This window comes from Macaca fascicularis, chromosome 14, assembly GCF_037993035.2.
Source record: "Macaca fascicularis isolate 582-1 chromosome 14, T2T-MFA8v1.1".
In the NCBI taxonomy this organism is placed as follows: Eukaryota; Metazoa; Chordata; class Mammalia; order Primates; family Cercopithecidae; genus Macaca; species Macaca fascicularis.
The window spans coordinates 17559626-17579610 of NC_088388.1; the positions used below are offsets into that span (position 1 = coordinate 17559626).

At 39.9% G+C, this 19985-nt stretch overlaps 1 protein-coding gene across 1 annotated transcript; it reads right to left on the bottom strand.

The window, feature by feature from the left end:
• Positions 1-15792: 15792 nt before the first annotated feature.
• LOC102128193 (olfactory receptor 4S1) lies at positions 15793-16807 on the bottom strand. Its single transcript, XM_015434726.3, is given in 2 exon segments — positions 15793-16452; positions 16454-16807. Coding segments are annotated over 2 exon segments (933 nt in total). The 5' UTR covers positions 16727-16807.
• Positions 16808-19985: the final 3178 nt, after the last annotated feature.

The window sequence follows — 19985 nt, forward strand, 5'->3', positions numbered from 1 at the left end:
TTTGGAGGATCCAGGGAAGTTTACAGAGGAGTTTGTTAAATTGACCATATACTTTGACTTAACTTGACAAGACTTGCAAATATTGTCCACCTGCTGTACCATAAGACAGAAACAAAGGATTCTGGGTACTGCCCATGAATACGCAGATGGAGTAACTGCTTGAAACAAAAGCCATGCCATTTATCATGTGGAGGGAGATGCAGTTCCAGACCTGGACCTCAGTGGGATTGCCAGAGGGGTTCCCAAGATTTCAAATGCAGAAATCACATGGTAACTTATTTAAGAGAAGGTATGGAAAAGTGTATGGTTAAGCCAGTTATGACGAGGTTACAGAAGTAATTCGGGGAAAGAAGAACATTCTGCTCTGTTTCAGGACAGTATGGCTGAGGCACTCAGGAAATATACTAATGCAGACCAGACTCCTGGGAAGGGCAAGCTCTCGTAGGTGTGCATTTTATTACTGGATCTGCCCTTGACTTAGGAGGAAACTACAAAAGGCAGAAATGGGACCTCAAACACCCAAGAGCCAACTCTTAAACACGGCCTTTGGAGTAGACAACAATAGGGGCAAGGCAGAGGAGGTGAAGAAAATCCAAAGAAATAGCCAAAAAGCACAATTGTTAGTGGCTGTCTTAAACTCCGTGCCACCTCAGGATTACCCATTCTGAGAAAGTGTCACGAAATCGGCCTCTGGAATGTCCAGGTGAGAGTCCCTGACTTGCTGTCCCCTGGGCCAGTGTGTTTTCTGTAAGCAAGAGGGCCATTGGGAAAGGGACCTCCTCAGGCTCTGGAGAAAGCCTGGGCCACCCACCCTCATAAAGGCTGAGAGAACAGAGGACTGAATGGGCCCGAAGTCCTCCATGGTTTCCACTGGACATCTTGCCATCTCCACAGAGGAGCCTTGGCTAACTCCTGATTTGGTAGGTAAGAAGACAGTTCTTATTGGGTAAGAGTTCTGACCCATTTCTCAGGGCCAGTGTCTTCCTGCTCTTATACCATAACAGAGATTAATGTCCAAGAATTAGGAGATTCACCCACTGCCTTGGTTACAATGTGCGGGACCATAGGTTTTAAACCTGGGTGCCCTATGTCTTTACTGGGAAGAGACTTACATTCCCAATTACAGGCCACAGTTCAATTTGAGGAGCCTTATGATAAGGCAATAGGCCACGAAGGGCTCTAAGTGCATAACTTAATACAGACAGATAAATAAAAGACCTCGCTTCCACTGCATGTTACTTCTCAAGTAGACCCCTCTGGGAAATAGAAGTTGCTGGTAGAGCTGTTAATGTACCCTCAGTCCAGGTTACCTTGAAGCCCAATATTGGTTACCCATGGAAGAAACAATATCCAGGAGACCTGAAGCACAATCGGTCATACAACCCCTGATAGCAAAATTTCTAAAGTATGGACTACTACAACCATGGCAGTCCCCATGTAACACCCCCATCCTGTCTGTAAAGAAAGAAAATGGGGAATACAGATTTAAGACCTGAGGACAGTTAATGAGGTAGTAGTCCATGTCTACCCAATAGTTCCTAACCCTTACACAATATTGACCCAAGTCTCTGAAGATGCTAATTGGTTCACAGTATTAGATTTAAATGTGCTTTCTTTTACATACCTTTACACCCAGATCTCCCAGTATATTTTTGCTTTTGAATGGACTATCCCAACCTTCATGCTATATCTCAGTTTACCTGGACTGTCTGTCTTAGGGACAGTCTCATCTCTTTGGGAATGCATTGACAAAATAATTAAGGGAATTATAGTTAAAGAATGGATCCATTTTACAATATATAGACGACCTATTAATTTCCAGCCCTACTAGGGAATACTCTGATAAAAGTACAATTCAGGTCCTTCATTTTGGGAGAAAACAAGGGTATTGTGTATCGCCCACCCCAAGCACAAGGCCTAGATTTCTGTTCAACATGTTAAACACTTGGGATACATGTTCCCTCCTGGGACAAGGACCCTAGCCCAGAAACAAAAAGAGACCATCCTGGCACTTCGGCCCCTTCAGAGTAAGAAATAGTTAAGAACCTTTGTGGGAATAACTGGATTATGCTGGATTTGGATTCCTGAGTTGGGGCTTATAGCAAAACCACTCTATGAAGGTCTAAAAGGGAATGATCATGAGCCTTTGAACTGGGATGGAACCTGCCAACAGGCATTTCTAACCTTAAAAGAAAAGATGGGAACAGCCCCTGCTTTGGGACTCTCAAACTTAGAAAAACCTTTCACCCTCTATATGGCTGAAAAACAAGGGACAACTTTGGGTGTTCTAACTCCAAGGCTCGGGAATAATCCTAGACGAGTGGCTTCTCTAAACAGCTGGAACAGGTGGTAGCTGGATGGCCAGGATTCTTGCAAGCTATGGCCACCATCACTCTATTGGTAGAAACAGTCAGTAAATTTACCTTGGAGCACCATTTAGATGTTATGACCTCCCCATCAAGTACGGAAGGTTCTAGAGGCAAAAGGACATCAATGGCTAATAGGAGGCCAGTTACTTAAATATCAGGCCCTTCTGCTTGACATCCCCAGATGTTACCTTTAAGGTATGTTAAGTTTTAAACCCTGCTACCCTGTTCCCAGACTCCACATCCCAAGAAACACATCCCCAATTCATCCACTCGTATGTGAAAACCATGAAACAGACCTACTCTAGCAGGTCTGACCTTAAAGATGAGCCCCTGATAGCTTTGATGTTTTGTGGTCTACAGACAGGAGTAGCTTTATTCATAAAGGAGTAGGAAAGAAGGCAGGTAATGCTATAGTTAACCAAGAAGAAGTTATTAAGGCCAAAGCTTTACCACCCCAGACTTCTGCTCAAAAAGTGGAATTAATTGCTCTAATAAGGACCCTCCAACTGGGAAAAGAGTCAATATTATTTACTCACTCTAAATATGGGTTCCTGATGCTCCATGCTCATGCTGCCTTGTAGAAAGAAAGAGGACTACTAACATCTAAGGGGTTCCCCATGAAACATCACAGAGCTCTTAGAACTTTTAGATACTGTCCAGCTCCCAAAAGAAATAGCAGCTATTCATTGCAGGGGACACAAAAAGGGAGACATGTCTATTATTAGAGGAAATGCTCTGGCAGACAGAGCAGGCAAGGCCACTGCTACAAGAAGATCAGTGCCACTGGCCACTGCACTAATGCCTATACTCCACCCATGTCAGCAGAATCATACTATGCACCTGAGGAAATGAAACGAACAGAAAGAAAGGCTTACAAAAAGAGTCCCTCATGGTAGTTGCTAGAAAGCAGTAAACTTTCTCCCCAAGGCTGAGCAATGGAAAATAATTAAGCATTTCCCTAACTCCTCACATTTGGGATGGAATTCTCTCTTCAAATTGGTTTCCCAAATATTCCTGGAGAAGGGACTATTCCAGACTGAAAAAGGGGTCACCAGGACCTGTGAACTCTGTGCCCATAATAACCCAGGAAGCCACCTAGTCAAACCTTTATAACATCAAGGAACCCTGGGGAAGACTGGCAAATAGACTTCACTCAGACTGCCTTACAGAGTACTACAATATTCGCTAGTACTTACAGCCATTTTCACCAGGTGGATAAAACTTTTCCCGCAAGGACAGAAAAAGTATTGGAAGGGTCCAAATTCTTACTTAAAGAATTTCATCCCAAGGTTTGAATTACCAAAAAGCTTGCAAAGTGCTAATGGACCCTCCTTCATAGGGAAGGTGACCCCGCAGGTTTCCTCCATCTTGGGCATTGGGCATTACCTGTCGTCGTCGTTCCTCCTGGAGGTTTCAATCCTCTGGTAAGGTAGAAAGAGCCAACCATGCTTTTAAAAGGACATTAGCAAAACTCTGTTGGGACACCTGGGAGGCCTGAGTTTTTCTCCAATCCATAGCCCTCTTGTGCATAAGGAGGGCTCCAAGAGGAACCCTAAAACTTAGTCCATTTGAAATAACCTATGGAAGGCCCTTTCTAACTTCAGATTTCCTGTTTGATGAGGAGACACCTAGAACGCTCATTCATATGATCAACTTAGGTCAGTTTCGAAAGGCCTTTCAAGAATATGGAAATAAAGCATTTCCCTTTCCCACAAAGGAAAAGAATAAGTCCCCTCTTGAATCCGGGACTTAGTCTTACTGAAAACCTGGAAAGAAGGGAGGCTTCCCCAAGGATCTATTACGACCAAAATAAAAAGCCCCTATCAGGTGTTGTTAAATACCCCCGTGCTGCTGTGAAACTTCAGGGAGTCACTAGTTGGGTACACCTGTGTAGGATTAAACGTTATTTTCTCATGAGTCCCTGCAGGTGTGAGAGAAGAACACCACCTACACTTGTGAACCCCGAGAAGATTTAAAGCTGTTGTTTCACAATCACACAGATAAGTAGCATGACAAGGAAAAGTATGTGCAGTAATAAACCACACCTGTTGTTCTTATGGTAACAATTCAGAGTTAGTTGAACTGCAAGCTCAAGGCCTTCCACCCTCCTGCAACTCTTTAAAATTAAGGAAGAGTGCATAATCTCTGAGGGGAAAATGAGGTCGATCAGCAGGGCTTGTGTTCCAAGCACCAGTCACAACCCCAGCCATGACGCACAGCTGGTCAAAGCCCCAATTTTGGGGTTGGCCTGCATCAGAATGGTTAAATCAAGCGAATTAACATATGCATTACCTCACATAGTTATCCTTTTTGTGGTGAAAACACTTAAAATCTACCCTCTTAGCATTTTTTAAGAATACAGGATATCGTTATCTACTATAGTCACCATGCTGTACAATAGATGTCTTGAACTTATTCCTCCCATTTAACTGAAATTTTGTGTCCTTTGACCTACACCATGAAGGCAGCGATTTGTGACCTTAAGTTATTTCTGTGCTTACCTGTTTAAGCCTCAAAGCACGGAATTTACCTCTGTCTAAACTATTTCATTATTTGAACAGAATTGTGACCCTACTCACAGTAAACTGTCAGTACCAACAAAACAATGATATTGTATTTATAATTATGATGGCTATTTTTAATTTACTTGAGTGTTTATTATGTGCAAAGTACTTTATATTCTTTCTGTTATTTGTTAATAATTCTCACTGCCGCTCAATGAACATGATAACCTTGATATTCCCATTTCATAAATTAAGAAACCAAGAGACAGAAAGGTTAATTATAGTGTTCAAGGTTAAGTAGCTAAAATTTGGGTTAGAGAGAATTCTGGTCTAAGCCTGTCCAACCCAAACCCCTCATGCTTTGCCAAATTCTATTCTGCTTCCACTTAATATAAACAAACAAGTTAGTTGTCTTAAATGTCTTATATTTACATTGAAATTGTCTTCTTGAAACTCTTTGGCCTTCGTTTTTTTAATAAATGTTATTGCATATATCACTTTTTGAACTAATTTGCAGGTGAACTAGTTTTCAAAGACAGATCAGGCTGAAAATGTTGTGTCTGCAAAGAACCAGCTAGTGACTTGTCAGTAATTCATAACTCCAAAATGTTTTGATTCACACATATCAGGGAACTTCTTTGAAATTAACTCTCTTTTTCTCCACCTGCACCACTTTGTACGTGAAGGAACAGCCCATAACTTACACAGTGCTACTTTCCTCTGATAAATCACAAAAGAAAAAAGTAGCAAATGTTTTTATATGACTATGCATTCATTTTGATGTTGTTCATTCAAACAAAATTCCACTTGAGGGAGAGGGGTTCAAGAGAAGTGAAAAAAAAAATGATTTTTTAAAGTTGCTTGCCAGTGGCCACATAACAATCAGCTGCAAAATAAAAAATCTCAAACACCGGTCTTCTCTTTTTACTTAACCAGTATATTTTCCACACTACTTAAAATTCAGAGGATTACATTATTTCTAACCTTTATTCTTCTGTGACCCTTTTCTCAGAGCAAGGAAGGAAACTTATTTATCAGGCTCCTATCACCTGCCCAACACTCATCTTCATACACACTTTCCTCTTACAAGGGCATGACCTAAGGAATAAAATGTCCATTTATAGTTGAGGAAACGAAGCATCAGATAAGTTTATTTGCCTATGATGACTTGTAAGCTGAACAAATAAATAATTTAACCCTAGAGTGTAGTTTCCACCTTTTAGGTTGGCAGAGGCTTAACCAAGGGTGTAGATTAAGTTGAAGTTATGACAAAACAGCAATAATTGAGAAGTGAAGAGGTCTTGGAGGTAATGTGATGGGAGGGGGCCATGGGGATCAGTGAAAAGACTGGCCTTGAATAGGAAGATAAGTGAGAATAATTGTCGGTGTAAGTAAAGGCACAGGGAATTCATGGGATCAGGAGAGGGGCACCAGCACAATATCTTTATTTGACTTCATCTAAAGAAAAATCTAAATTGTCTGATGTTTAGGTTTAAAAAACACATAAAAATACAAAGGAGAGAAAAAAACAAGTGCCATTTTCTTATAATCAATAAGCTACTATTTTAAAGTCTAACATATCTGTTTTATGGGGTTTCTTTCCATTTTTAATTACACAAAGTCATGTGCTGATAGATTGTGCTTGTTAAATTAAGATATAAAAAGTAGAAGTAAAAGACTCCTCTGCTCTCCTACTTCTCATGACCAAAAAAATACTATTCTCTGCCTTCACACACACAAATATGTACTAACACATGCACACACAGAGAAAATATTATTGACGTTTAGTGGTTTATTTTCTATCAATGTTATCATACTAGATGCATCATTTTCAACTTACTTTGCACTCAACATTGTTTTTCAGATTGATCTGTATTAACAAATAAAAATACAATTCATTTCTTGTAACTGCCATACAGTAATCCGCCATACACCATGGTTGCCAACGCAATCCCCTGGTTGATTACTTCTATGTTTTATTACAAACAATTCTGTGGTGAAAGTCCTTGTACATGTTTCCATGTACACCTTCATGAAATTCTTAGGTATTAAGAATATCTAAATTAGTTGTTCTCTAAATAGATAACTGTGAGTGAACCAAATGGTTAGTACTTACTTTAACAAACACCACCAAAGAGCTGTCCATGCTGACTGTGCCACCAGCAGTGTACGACAGAGCCGCCACTTCCCATCTCTGGCCACACATGATATTGTCAAGTGCTTTAGTCTTTGCCAATATGTGAAATATGTGAAAATGGATTCTTATTGTTACTATAATTGGCATTTCCCTGATGGCCACCAAAGTATTTTAAATGTTTGTATAAACAGTACATTTTTTGTTTACACATTTTACCTATTTATATATTAGTTGTTTAGCTTTTTCTTCTTATACTGTAGCAGTGCTTTTTATATTCTGATTCTTTGGCTATTACACATGTTGCCAATACCTTCTCCCAGGCAGTGTCTGGTCTTCTGACTCTGTTTATGGTGTCTTCTTATCATTCAAAAGCAATTTATTTATTACACTGCCACGTTTATTGATCCGAATTTTCTCTCTCATTTCAGAAAGCTTTCTCTGGCCTAGATCATAAATATATGCTCAAACAATATCTTCTATTAATTTTTAAAAAGAAATGTTTGAGTTTAGGATTTTTTTCATCTGAAATTTATTTTCATAGTCATGTAAAGTAGGAACTAATTTTATGTTAAAATCTTCAAGTGACTTCACATTTTCTTACAGGATTGAGGCCAAATACACTGTGTCCTGAAAGCACGTACTGATTCTGTGACTGTAAATTTCCCTTTTCATTCCTCACATTTTTAGTTGATTCATCCGACTCCTTTTACTCATACTTCAACATTCAGTGAAATATAGCCTCTTGCATGTAATACTCCTTGATCCACTCAGTGTTGAAAACCCTTCACTCCTCTCCTGACTGTACCTGGCTCATACACTACTGTTGCATTGTAACAGTAGTTACAATGCGTTGTGAAGTCATCACATTGTGAAGTCATCCATTTACATGCCAAGATTCTACTCTTGATTCTGAATACCCCTTAAATGATGACCACCCTACTGTGTCTTCTCATGCCTCTAACTTATGAATGAGCTTATTCCTCTAGAACGGGAATGTTCTTTTCTACTTTTGTTCCTAACTCTGACTCGACTCTACTCGACTCTCCTAGGTTTGTTTTTTTCCCCCTAAAGATGCAGTCTTAGATGTGTAAAAATATTTGGCTGAAAGAGTATTTGCTGCAGTACTCTTTATAATAGCCAAAACTAGAACCAATCTAAATTCATTCATAGGGGTTCAGTTAAATACATTTAGTAAGGTTATATAATAAATACTAAACAGTCATCCATACTGAGTCACAGAAAAAATTTACATGATGCAGATATATATCAGGCATATATTGAAATATGAAAATCAGATTAAACAAATCAGTATGGAAATAAAATATTATCCCATATATTACATATCACATATATTTGTGTCACATACCTATCATATGATATAGCATATATAAAGAGAGGGAGGGGGAAATAGAGAAGAAAAGGGAGGAGGAGGAGAAAGAAGGGGAGGAAAAGAGAAGAAAACGTGATGAGGACTAGAAGAATATCTACCGAAATGCTGATAGTGATTATCTCTAGGTAATGGGCTAAAAAGTCGATTTCTACAAGTGTGTTGGAAGATGTATGTTGACCATCTTTATTTTCCTATTTTCTAAATTTGCTAAAACATATGGATTATGAAGGAAAGACATTTTACATGGTCTCTAAAATGAAGATACAACTATCTTGGTAAACAAGATTAGTAATAATTTTTAATTACTAGAAAACTACTCAGAATATTTACCCATGTGTTTAATCTAGCAAGTTGAAACTTTTCAAAAGTAAGCAATATTTATAAGTTAACGGGGATGTCGTTCATCATAATTTGGACAATAAAAATAGGGGTGCACTAGTATTAGTCTTTTTGCTATTTGATATTTTAACTGTACCGAAAATCAGGGTACTTTAAGTTATAACTAAAATAAGTGTGCTTTTCTAAAAAGTCTTTTGAGATAAAATAGTAGCAAGCTGGCCAAAAGACACGCTATTTTTTAGCGATCCTCATGGTGATTTCATATTTCTTAGTTAATTAAATAATACTTTTATCATCTAATAGCAGAAATGAATGGGTGCAGAATTCAAGGTCTCAGTGATAGCTAACTATTATTAATTAGCTTCCCTAAATGTGACAAAGTGAAAGAAGGCAACATTTCTTTTGCCAAAAATTGTGCAATTATCATTTTTTATTAGACACAGAGTTATGGGGATGAAACAAGAAATATTTCCTGATAATCTCCCAAATGTTGTGGAAACTAATTTCTTGGAGATGAATTTTGTGCTTTTTGCGACTTTTTTAACTTTTAGTTTAGATTCAGGGGTACATGTGCAGGTTTGTTAAATAGGTATTGTCGGGGTTTGGTGTACAGATTATTTCATCACGCAGGTAATAAGCCTGGCATAGTACCTAATAGGTGGCTTTTCAATCCTCACCCTCCTTCCGCCCTCTACCCTCTAGTAGTTCTTGGTGTCTGTTGTTCCCTCCGTTGTGGCCATGTGTATTCAGTGTTTAGCTCCCATTTATAAGTGAGAAAGTGTGGTTTTGGTTTTCTGTTCCTGCGCTAGTTCACTTAGGATGATGGCGTCTCGCAGATTAATTTTGAATATTTCTTCCTATAACAGAGAAATTTCTTTTCATGTGAATTTGTAGGTTGTTTTTTCTTAGTGTAAAAAGTGAATATGTTGTAACATGAGGAATTACAGACCATTTGTCCAACAGAGGGTAAGTTTAATATAAATTATGGGAGCCTACAATCTTAAAAGGTGAAGCTTTGGAAGGGATATGGTGGAGTTTGTAAAACCAGGGAAAAGATGGAATGCAAGTGGACCTACATTTTAGATTCCAGAATTTGAAATGAGAAGGCTTAGGTAAAATAAAAAGAAATGCCATGTTGTATTACTCAACAACAACAAAAATTACTCTAAAGGCAGCATGTATTTCAAGCCTAAAAGAGATAGAAAAACAAAAGAAAGCAATTTCTTTATAGAAGGTTAGGAAAGGGTTGAGGTGGACATGGTGATTTCAAATAAGCATGTTAGGAGTTCACCACGTGCCAGAAACTGCATTAAGAACTTTAGAGAGATTATCTAATCTAATTGTCACAATAACACTTTGAGACGTGTATTATCATTACTTTTTATTTCCCCAGCTTTATTGAGGTATATAGGTGATGCCTTGAAAAAGAAAGAAATTCTGTCATTTGCGGCGAGGTATATGGACCTGGAAGACATTATGCTAAGTGAAATAAGTGAGACACAGATAGACAAATACTGCATGACCTCACTTATACGTGGAATCTAAAATATCTTTACTTTTATTTTATAGACAGGCATCAGAGGTTTCTAGAAATCTCATCACTTTACTCAAGGTCATACCACTAGCAAGCATAGAAAATAAGATTCAATACTATGCAGCCATAAAAAGGAACGAGATCATGTCCTTTGCAGGAACGTGGATGGAGCTGGAAGCCATTATCTTCAGCAAACTAACTCAGGAACAGAAAACCAAACACCGCATGTTCTCACTTATAAGTGGGAGCTGAGCAATGAGAACACGTGGACACAGGGAGGGGAACAACACTCACTGGGGCCTGTTGGGGGAGGGTGGGGAGGGAGAGCATTAGAGAAAAGAGCTAATGCATACTGGGCTTAATACCTAGGTGATGGGTTGATAGGTACAGCAAACCACCATGGCACACGTTTACCTATGTAACAAACCTGCACATCCTGCACATGTACCCTGGAACTTTTTTAAAATTAACTAAAGAAAATAAGATTCAAACTCAGATTATTCTGTCTCCAGAGCCAAACTCCTAACCTCTCTGCTATAGTGTATCAGCGAGATTGCTGATGTCACACAGAGTAACGAAAAGAAATAGAAGCCAGGCCTGGATACGGAAGAGCCTGCTATATATGGCTAAGTGTTAAGTAACATTTTGTCTCGTGTTTCTACAACTCAATTAATTATCACACAGACTCAAATGATGTCAACATGGATTGCTACTTAAAGATCTGGATGATGGATCAAAAATAACTCATTTGAAACTTTGGTTTAGGCAATTCAAAACTAGATAATCTTGATTAATTGACTAACCACATCAGTAAACAGAGTTTCCTCATTTCTAAAATAGGAATAATAATCATTCATACCATGTATATTTCATATAGTAGTTTTATAATCAAATTACACAATTCAAGTGAAAATACTAAATAAACAATGAAAGTCAATGAAGGCTGGGCATGGTGGCTCATGCCTGTAATCCCAGCACTTTGAAAGGCCGAGGTGGGCACTCGAAGCCAGGAGTTCAAGACCAGCCTGGCCAACATGGAAAAACTCCATCTCTACTAAAAATACAAAAATGAGCTGGACATGGTGACAGGTGCCTGTAATCTCAGCTACACAGGAGGCTGTAGCACAAGAATCACTTGAAGCCAGGAGGTGGAGGTTGCAGTGAGCTGAGATCGTGCCACTGCACTCCAGCCTGCGTGATTTGTTTTTTGAGACTCCGTACCAAAAAAAAAAGTCAGTGAAGATGAACTAATGCTTAAGATGGAATACAATTATACATGATAGAAAAAAGTAAGGCTTGGTTTGTTTCACTTACAAAAATAAAGTTATTTTTATTTCCTGCTTTACCACTCATTATTCACCTGCAATTTCTTACCATGTAAAGAGCTTTCTCATGGCATTTTTTACCTCTTCATTTCTCAGGGTATAGATGAGTGGATTCAACATAGGTGTCAGAATACCGTAAAATAATGCCATGCTTTTGTCTATAGATAAAGTAGAAAATAGATGCATATAAGTAAATATACAAGGTACAAAGAACAAGGCAACAACAGTGAAGTGGGTACCATCAAGATGGCAAAAATGTTACGAAGTTTTGGCTGTGCCATGTGTTGAACAAGAATGTACCTCATCAGAATCTCCTATACATTGCTGTAGGGAGTGAATATTGGTACAACTGCTTTCAAAAGCAATTTGGCATATTTTTGGAAAAGTCGAACATTTGCATACCTTTCAACATAGCAATTCAGTCCCTGGGTATATGCCCCAGGAAAACTTTTCCACACAGACAAGAATGCTCATAACAGCCCTCATACAGCTGAATATGGAAACAGCCAAGGTATATTTTAAAAAGAGTAGTAAAATAATTATGGCATATTCACCCAATGAAATCTTGTGCAATAGTAAAAATGATGAAATACAATTACATGCAACAACAAGGATGAAATATTATGTTTTTGAAATATTTTTGAAATATTATGTTAAGTAAAGACAGCAAATCAGAAGACTACAAATGTATAACACCATTTTTATAAAATTAGAAATAAGAAAAATTAAGCAATATATGGGTTAGGTATATATACACATATGTTAAAGCTATTTTCATAAAGTAAGGAAGTCGTAAACCAAACGAGAATATTGGTTAAGGCAAAGAAATAAAATAGAGAAGACACATATGACACAAGTTATTAGGAATGTTCTTAAATTGATAAGTTCATAGATGATCATTAATTATGAATAATTATGTTTTATACATATTAATATATAATTTTATTATTTATTACATATTACATATATTAAATAATACACATATTATTTGTATCAAATATTTTTAACTAATAATATTTTTAAATCTTTTATGAAAGATATCAGCCATGGGGTACCCTCTCACCTCTAGCCTACCTTCCTTTTCTGCCTTCACTGTGGACACTTTCACCTTCCAAGGAGGAGTAGTTCAGAGTCCCTTCCCCAATACCATACCTACCACCACATCCTTTCTCTGCTCTCTCTCCAACCACAGCAGAATAAGTAAAATTTATAATAACAATTACATCTTGTTTGTGTTTATAACTAAAAAGTCCTCCAGGAAAACTCAGTACTGAAGGGTAAATGTACTGACAGAGTGGCTGAATGAACAGTCAATGAGCTTCATCTACTGGTAACTTTCAGAATACCTGTAGTAGGAACATTAAAATGGAGTTGTCTCTTAGAGAGGAAGAGTAGTGAAAAACACAATTAAATCTTCTTAATTTGATGTTTTTCCCTCTTGTGATAATTGTGTCAAGTCCATAAATCTATGGGAACTATTTGCAATATTTTCTTTTTATAAAATCACCTAAAAATAATTCTAAGGAAATATGTGAATAAAATGAGGAAAAAATAAGATTGACCCAGATTTCACGTAATCTATATTCCTGAACAAAATAGAATCATAGGATATCTGAGCTGAAGGTCCTTAGAGATTCGAAACAATCTCCTTAATTGTATGCATCAGGAAATGGGAGCCCTGAGAACTTGGATGGAGGTGGGGATGGCCCTGCAACTGGAACCCTGTTTCCTGACTTTCCATCTAGTGTAATTTCCACAGTATCATACAGCAGCCTCTTCTCTTAATGCCAAGTTCTCATACCTTAGGCAGCTCCTCCTATAGTATTTACCCAGTCTTCTCACTTGTAGCTGAAACTCAGATGACTTTTTCCCCTGAAATACATGATCTACTTCCTCCAACCCAATTTCTCCCTTTTCCCTCCCCAGCATGAAGCAGGAAGAAACATCTGCCATATCAAGCATACCTATGATTCCACACCCTCAAATGGCTCCTGAGTTGGTCAATCTTCTATAAACAGAAGTCTAGGCAAAGAGTGGGATTCCTGAGTAATTGCTTTCCGGTCACCTCTGATCTGACAAATCCATGATGTAAGTGCTTCAATTTCCTCAAAGAAAAGAGTAGAGGCAAGGCATGGTGACTCACCCCTGCAATACCAGCATTTTGGGAGGCTGAGGCAGGCAGATCACTTGAGGTCAGGAGTTCAGGACCAGCCTGGCCAACATGGTGAAACCCCGTCTCTACTAAAACTACAAAAATTAGCAGGACGTTGGTGGCATGTGCCTGTAGTCCCAGCTACTAGGGAGGCTGAGGCATGAGAATTACTTGAGCCTGGGAGGTGGAGGTTGCAGTGAGCTGAGATTGTGCCATATATACCTGTCTTCATCTACATAAATATACATACATACATGCATGCCTGCATACATGTGTAAGACATACATACCACTATCACTCTACTTTAAAATACTGTATGAAAGCAGTAGTGAAAGAGCATTAAACTAGCAATCAGTAGTCTTTGTGTGTGGCCTATGTACATAGTTTAGCCTGTCTGTATCTCCGCTTATCTTTTAACCTGAATAACCATTCATGTTCCCACATTGCTCCAAGGAGTTTTATAAGGGGATTATTTATTCAACACAGGTTAAGCTGGTGCATGAAAAATTCTGAGAATATTAGAATGCTTTCAAGGTGTCAACTGCTATTTTATTGCTATTATTTTTTCATAATCAAGATCAACATTTGCATTTGTGTTAGTTCAGCATCAGATGGTACTAATAAGTCCTCCTTACTATCACCACTCTCACCCAACCCTCATCACATTCCTGGCGATTATACCTCATTCATTAAGTTGTTGAAAGGATTAAAGAAGTTAATACAATTAAAACATTTAGAACAGTGTCTGCAGATTGGAAGAATTCAGTAAGGGTCAGCTTTTATCACACATTAAAATACAAACTCCATGAGAACAAGGAGTTTTGCCTGCTTTCTTTTGTGCTGTATTTCTAGCCCCAGGAATATCACCCAGCAAATGCTAAGTGTTCAATAAACACTTTTGGAGTAAATGAAATAATCTGATAGGTTGGTTACAAGGGCTTTGAGGGAAAGGCAGGGATAGAGCGGTGAATAGGAAGAGAAAGGGGAATTGAAGATATTATTTAAAAACAGCTAGCAGCCACCATTGAACAACAGACTTTGATGTAGGTCTTTACAAAGTCTTATAGGTCCTCTCACAGCCTTCTGAAGACATATTGTCAATGTCTCCTTCTGTAAATATGGAAATTGAGGCCCAATGAGGTTAAATGACCCATGAATGTTTAAGAGCTACCTAATCCAGCTCTTCTAATTGCATCCTGTACAAACTTGGCTCCCTCTAGCGGCAAAATGGAGCAAAGCAACAGGGGTTAAAGAGGGCTGCAGTCCGCTGTTGGGTTGGAGAGAGGAATCAGCACCCCTGAAAGAAGTGCTGACAATTTGTTCTTCCTGGCTCTTCTCTTCATCATCCCAAGTCATCATCACCACCATTCCTTGGTCCTTCAAAAGTTCCTGGTCTTTCCTGCTTGGTGTCCATTTTGTCACACTTTATCAAGAGGTCCTGAGGTGGGAAAAACCCTGAAAGCTGACTTAGGGACCTGTGTTCCAGTCCTCGCCCTGCTCTGGAGTTAAAGTGTAAGTTTCAGTAAATCCCTCGACCGCTCCACATTATTTATTTACTTATTTATTTATTTACTTATTTATCAGCCTGCTGAGAGTATGGAGGGATAAGAGTAAAGTGGCTCTTTACTCTTAAAAGAAAAATGAATTTTACTGAGCACTGTGTTAGCCAACACAAATGAATTATGTAGTGATTTTATTCATTTATCAATGAGATACCTGGACTTCCCAGACACTCCCTCATTCACAGGCCCTCACAAGTTTCTTGAATGAGCTCTTAAATATCACACTAAGAACCTTCTGGAGTCTACTCTCCTTGAGGGAAAGACTATATCTTACTTTCATTTGTATTCTCACTCACTGTAAACATTCAATAAATATTTAATGAATAAAGGATTGAAAGAATATGTGGGGTTATTATAACAACAAGAGCTAGGAGGATAATTGCCATTGCAAACATCAGACTGGAAATACAAAGGCTGTGTTAGATGCTACAAGATGGAAAGTCTCCCAATTTCCTGGCTGGATTGAGATTCTCTGGAGTGTCACTTCTCCCCTAAGTTCTTCTTGATGCTAAACAGCTTCCTCATGGCATTTTTCACCTCATTGTTCCTTAGCGTATAGATCAAAGGGTTCAGCAAAGGTGGCATCACAATGTTAAAGAGGATGATAAGTTTGTCAGCAGCCAGGGTGGTGGAGGGACGAATGTACATGAACATGGGGGGCATGAGAACCAAAAGGACAGTGATTATGTGTGAGCCACACGTGGAGAGAGCCTTACGCTGGCCCTCAGATGACTGGTTTCTTAGCTTCAGTAAGATGATAACATAGGAAATGAGAAGGATAAAGAAGGAGACTAAAGAAATCATACCACTGTTGGCCACCACAATGAGACCCACCATGTAGGTGTCTGCACAGGCCAACTTGAGCAGGGGATGAACATCACAGAAGAAGTTGTCTATCTCATTGGGCCCACAAAACGGCAGCTGAACTGTGAGGAGGGTCTGCAGGATGGAATGCAGGAAGCCAGCTAACCAGGAGGCCCCCGCTAGCAGGCCACACTTCCGGCGATCCATGATGGCTGTGTAGTGCAGGGGCCTACAGATGGCCACATAGCGGTCATAAGCCATGGCTGTAAGGAGGAAGATCTCAGTGCCACCAAAGAAGTGGGCAGAAAAGAGCTGGGTCATGCAGCCATTGAAGGATGTGAAGCATCTTATGCTCCACAAAAGTGTCAGCAATCATCTTGGGTATGGTAGCAGATGGATAACATACGTCAGCAAAAGACAAGTGGCTCAGGAAGAAATACATGGGAGACTTCAGAGTCTTGCTAGCATTGATGGTGATGATAACCAGAAGGTTCCCCAGGACAGTGAGCACATGAAAGAGGAAGAATAGCGCAAAGCATGCATGCTGCCTCTCTCTGCTCTCAAAAAGGCCAAATAAAACAAACTCAGTCACGTTGTTCTTGGCACCCATGGATTATCTGCCCCGATGACCGACAAAGTGGCTGGCTGGCTCTGCAAAGACATAGATTATGAGATATAAGAAAGTTTTATGAGATACGACCAAGATTATGGAGTAAGAAAGATACTAGCCTTCATCCCCATCACCAAAAAAAAAAAATTTATTTATATATATATATATATATATGTGTGTGTGTGTGTGTATATATATATAGAGAGAGAGAGAAAGAGAGAGAGCGAGCTATCCACAACCAAAATAGCTCTGAGAGGGCTCAAGGGCCCATTAAAGAATCTGTAGCAATACAGAGGAGCAAAAACATGGAGAATAACCACACAGAAAGGATAGCTAGTGATATCTACATACTCGAGATGCCAGGAGATGGTTAGGAACAAAGAGGAAAGGCTGAGGCAATTAGAATCAGTAGAAACCTTGCAAGCCAGAAGGGATTGGGGTCCTATCTTCAGCCTCATAAAACAAAATAATTGTCAGCCAAGGATTTTGTATCCAGCAAAGCTAAGCTTCATAAATGTAGAAAAGATAGTCTATTTCAGACAAACAAATGCTGAGAGAATTTGCCACTACTCAGCTAGAACTATACAAAATGTTAAAACGAGGGGAGGGGCCAAGATGGCCAAATAGAAACAGCTCTGGTCTGCAGCTCCCATCAAGGCCATCACAGAAGGCAGGTGATTGCATTTCCAACTGAAGTATGCAGTTCATCTCACTGGGACTGGTTAGGCAGTGGGTGCGACCCACTGAGAGTGAGCAGAAGCAGAGTGGGGCATCATTTCACCCACGAGGTGGACAGAGGCAGGGGACCTCCCTCCCCCAGTCAAGAGTAGTGGTGAGGGACTGTGTTACCTAACCAGGGTACTATGCCTTTCCCCAGATTTTTGCAATCCAGAGATCAGGAGATTCCCTTGTGAACCTACACCACCAGGGCCCTGGATTTCAAGCACAAAACTGGGCAGCTGTTTGGGTAGGCACTGAGCTACAGGAGTGAAAAACAGTGGCACATGGAACTCCAGTAAGAGAGGACAACCGTCCACTCCCCTGGAAAGGGGGCTGAAGCCAGGAAGCCAAGAAGTCTCACTCAGCAGGTCCCCCTCCCATGGAGCCCAGCAAGCTAAGACCACCGGTCTGAAATTCTTACTGCCAGCACAGCAGTCTGGAGTTGGCCTGGGATGATCAAGTTTGGTTGGGGGAGGGGCAGCCACCATTACTGTGGCTTTAGTAGGCAGTTTCTCCCTGACAGTGCTAAGGAGACCGGGAGGTTTGGACTGGATCGAATTCACCACAATATAGCAAAGTGGCTGTGGCCAGACTGCTTCTTTAGATTCCTCATCACTGGACAGGGCATCTCTACAGGAAATACAGGAGCTCCAGTCAAGGGCTTACAGACAAAACTCTCATCTCCCTGGGACACAGCACCTGGGTGAGGGATGGTTGTGGTTGCAGGTTCAGCCGACTTCATCTTTCCTGCCTGTTGGCTCGGAAGAGAATGGCAGATCCTGACAAAGGGGATTCTCCCAGCACAGTGCACCAGTTGTGCTAAGGGACAGACTGTCTCCTCAAGTGGGTCCCTGACCCCCATGCCTACTGACTTGGAGAGGTCTCCCAACAGGGGTTGACAGACACCTCATGCAGAAGACCTCTGACTGGCATCAGGTCGCTGCCTCTCTGGGATGAAACCTCCAGAGGAAGGAGAAAGCAGCAATCTTTGTAGTTCCACAGTCTCCACTGGTGATACCCAGGTGACCAGGGTCTGGAGTGGACCTCCAGCAAACTGCAGCAGACCTGCAGAAAAGGGACCTAACTGTTAGAAGAAAAACTAACAAACAGAAAGCAACAACAATGATACTATCAACAAAAAAGACTCCTCCACAAAAAGCCCATCCAAGATCATCAGCCTCAAATATCAAAGGTAGATAAGTCCATGAAGATGAGGAAAAATCAGTGTAAAAACGCTGAAAATTCCAAAAGCCAGAATGTTTCTTCTCCTCCCAATGATTGCAATGCCTCTCCAGCAAGGGCGCAGAAATGGGCAGAAAATGAGATGGACAAATTGACAGAAGGAGACTTCAGAAGGTAGGTAATAACAAACTCCAGTGAGTTAAAGGGGCATGTTCTAACCCAATGCAATGAAGCTAAGAACCTTGATAAAAGGTTACAGGACATGCTAAGTAGAATAATCAGTTTAGAGAGGAGCATAAATGACCTGATGGAACTGAAAAACACAGCATGAGAACTTTGTGAAGTATACACAAGTATCAATAGCCCAATTGATCAAGTGGAAGAAAGCATATCAGAGTTTGAAGATGACCTTGCCAAAATAAGGCTTGCAGACAATATTAGAGAAAAAATAACAAAAAGGAATAAATAAAACCTCCAAGAAATATAGGACTATGTTAATAGACTGAGCATACAATTAATTGGTGTACCTGAAAGTGATGGAGAGAATGGAATCAAGTTGGAAAACACACTTCAGGATATTATCTAGGAGAACTTCCCCAACCTAGCAAGACAGCCCAACATTTAATAAATTCAGGAAATACAGAGAACATCATGAAGATACTCCATGAGATCAACCCAAAAAAACATAATCATCATATTCTCCAAGATCGAAATGAAGAAAAAAAATGAAGAAAAGTCAGGTCACCTACAAAAGAAAGCCCATCAGACTAACAGCAGATCTCTTGGCAGAAACCCCACAAGCCAGAAAAGAGTTGGGGCCAATATCCAGCATTCTTTTTTTTTTTTTTTTTTTTTTTTTTTTTGAGACAGAGTCTCGCTCTGTAGCCCGGGCTGGAGTGCAGTGGCCGGATCTCAGCTCACTGCAAGCTCCGCCTCCCAGGTTTACGCCATTCTCCTGCCTCAGCCTCCCGAGTATCTGGGACTACAGGCGCCCGCCACCTCGCCTGGCTAGTTTTTTGTATTTTTTAGTAGAGACGGGGTTTCACGGTGTTCGCCAGGATGGTCTCGATCTCCTGACCTCGTGATCCACCCGTCTCGGCCTCCCAAAGTGCTGGGATTACAGGCTTGAGCCACCGCGCCCGGCCCAATATCCAACATTCTTAAAGAAAAGAATTTTCAACCCAGAATTTAATATTCAAGCAAACTATGCTTCATAAGCAAAGGAAAAATAAAACATTGACAAACAAACAAATGCTAAGGGATTTAATCACCACCAGGCCTGCCTTGTAAGAGCTCCTGAAGGAAGCAGTAAATATAGAGAGGAAAAACAAGTACCAGGCCGTGCAAAAACACACCA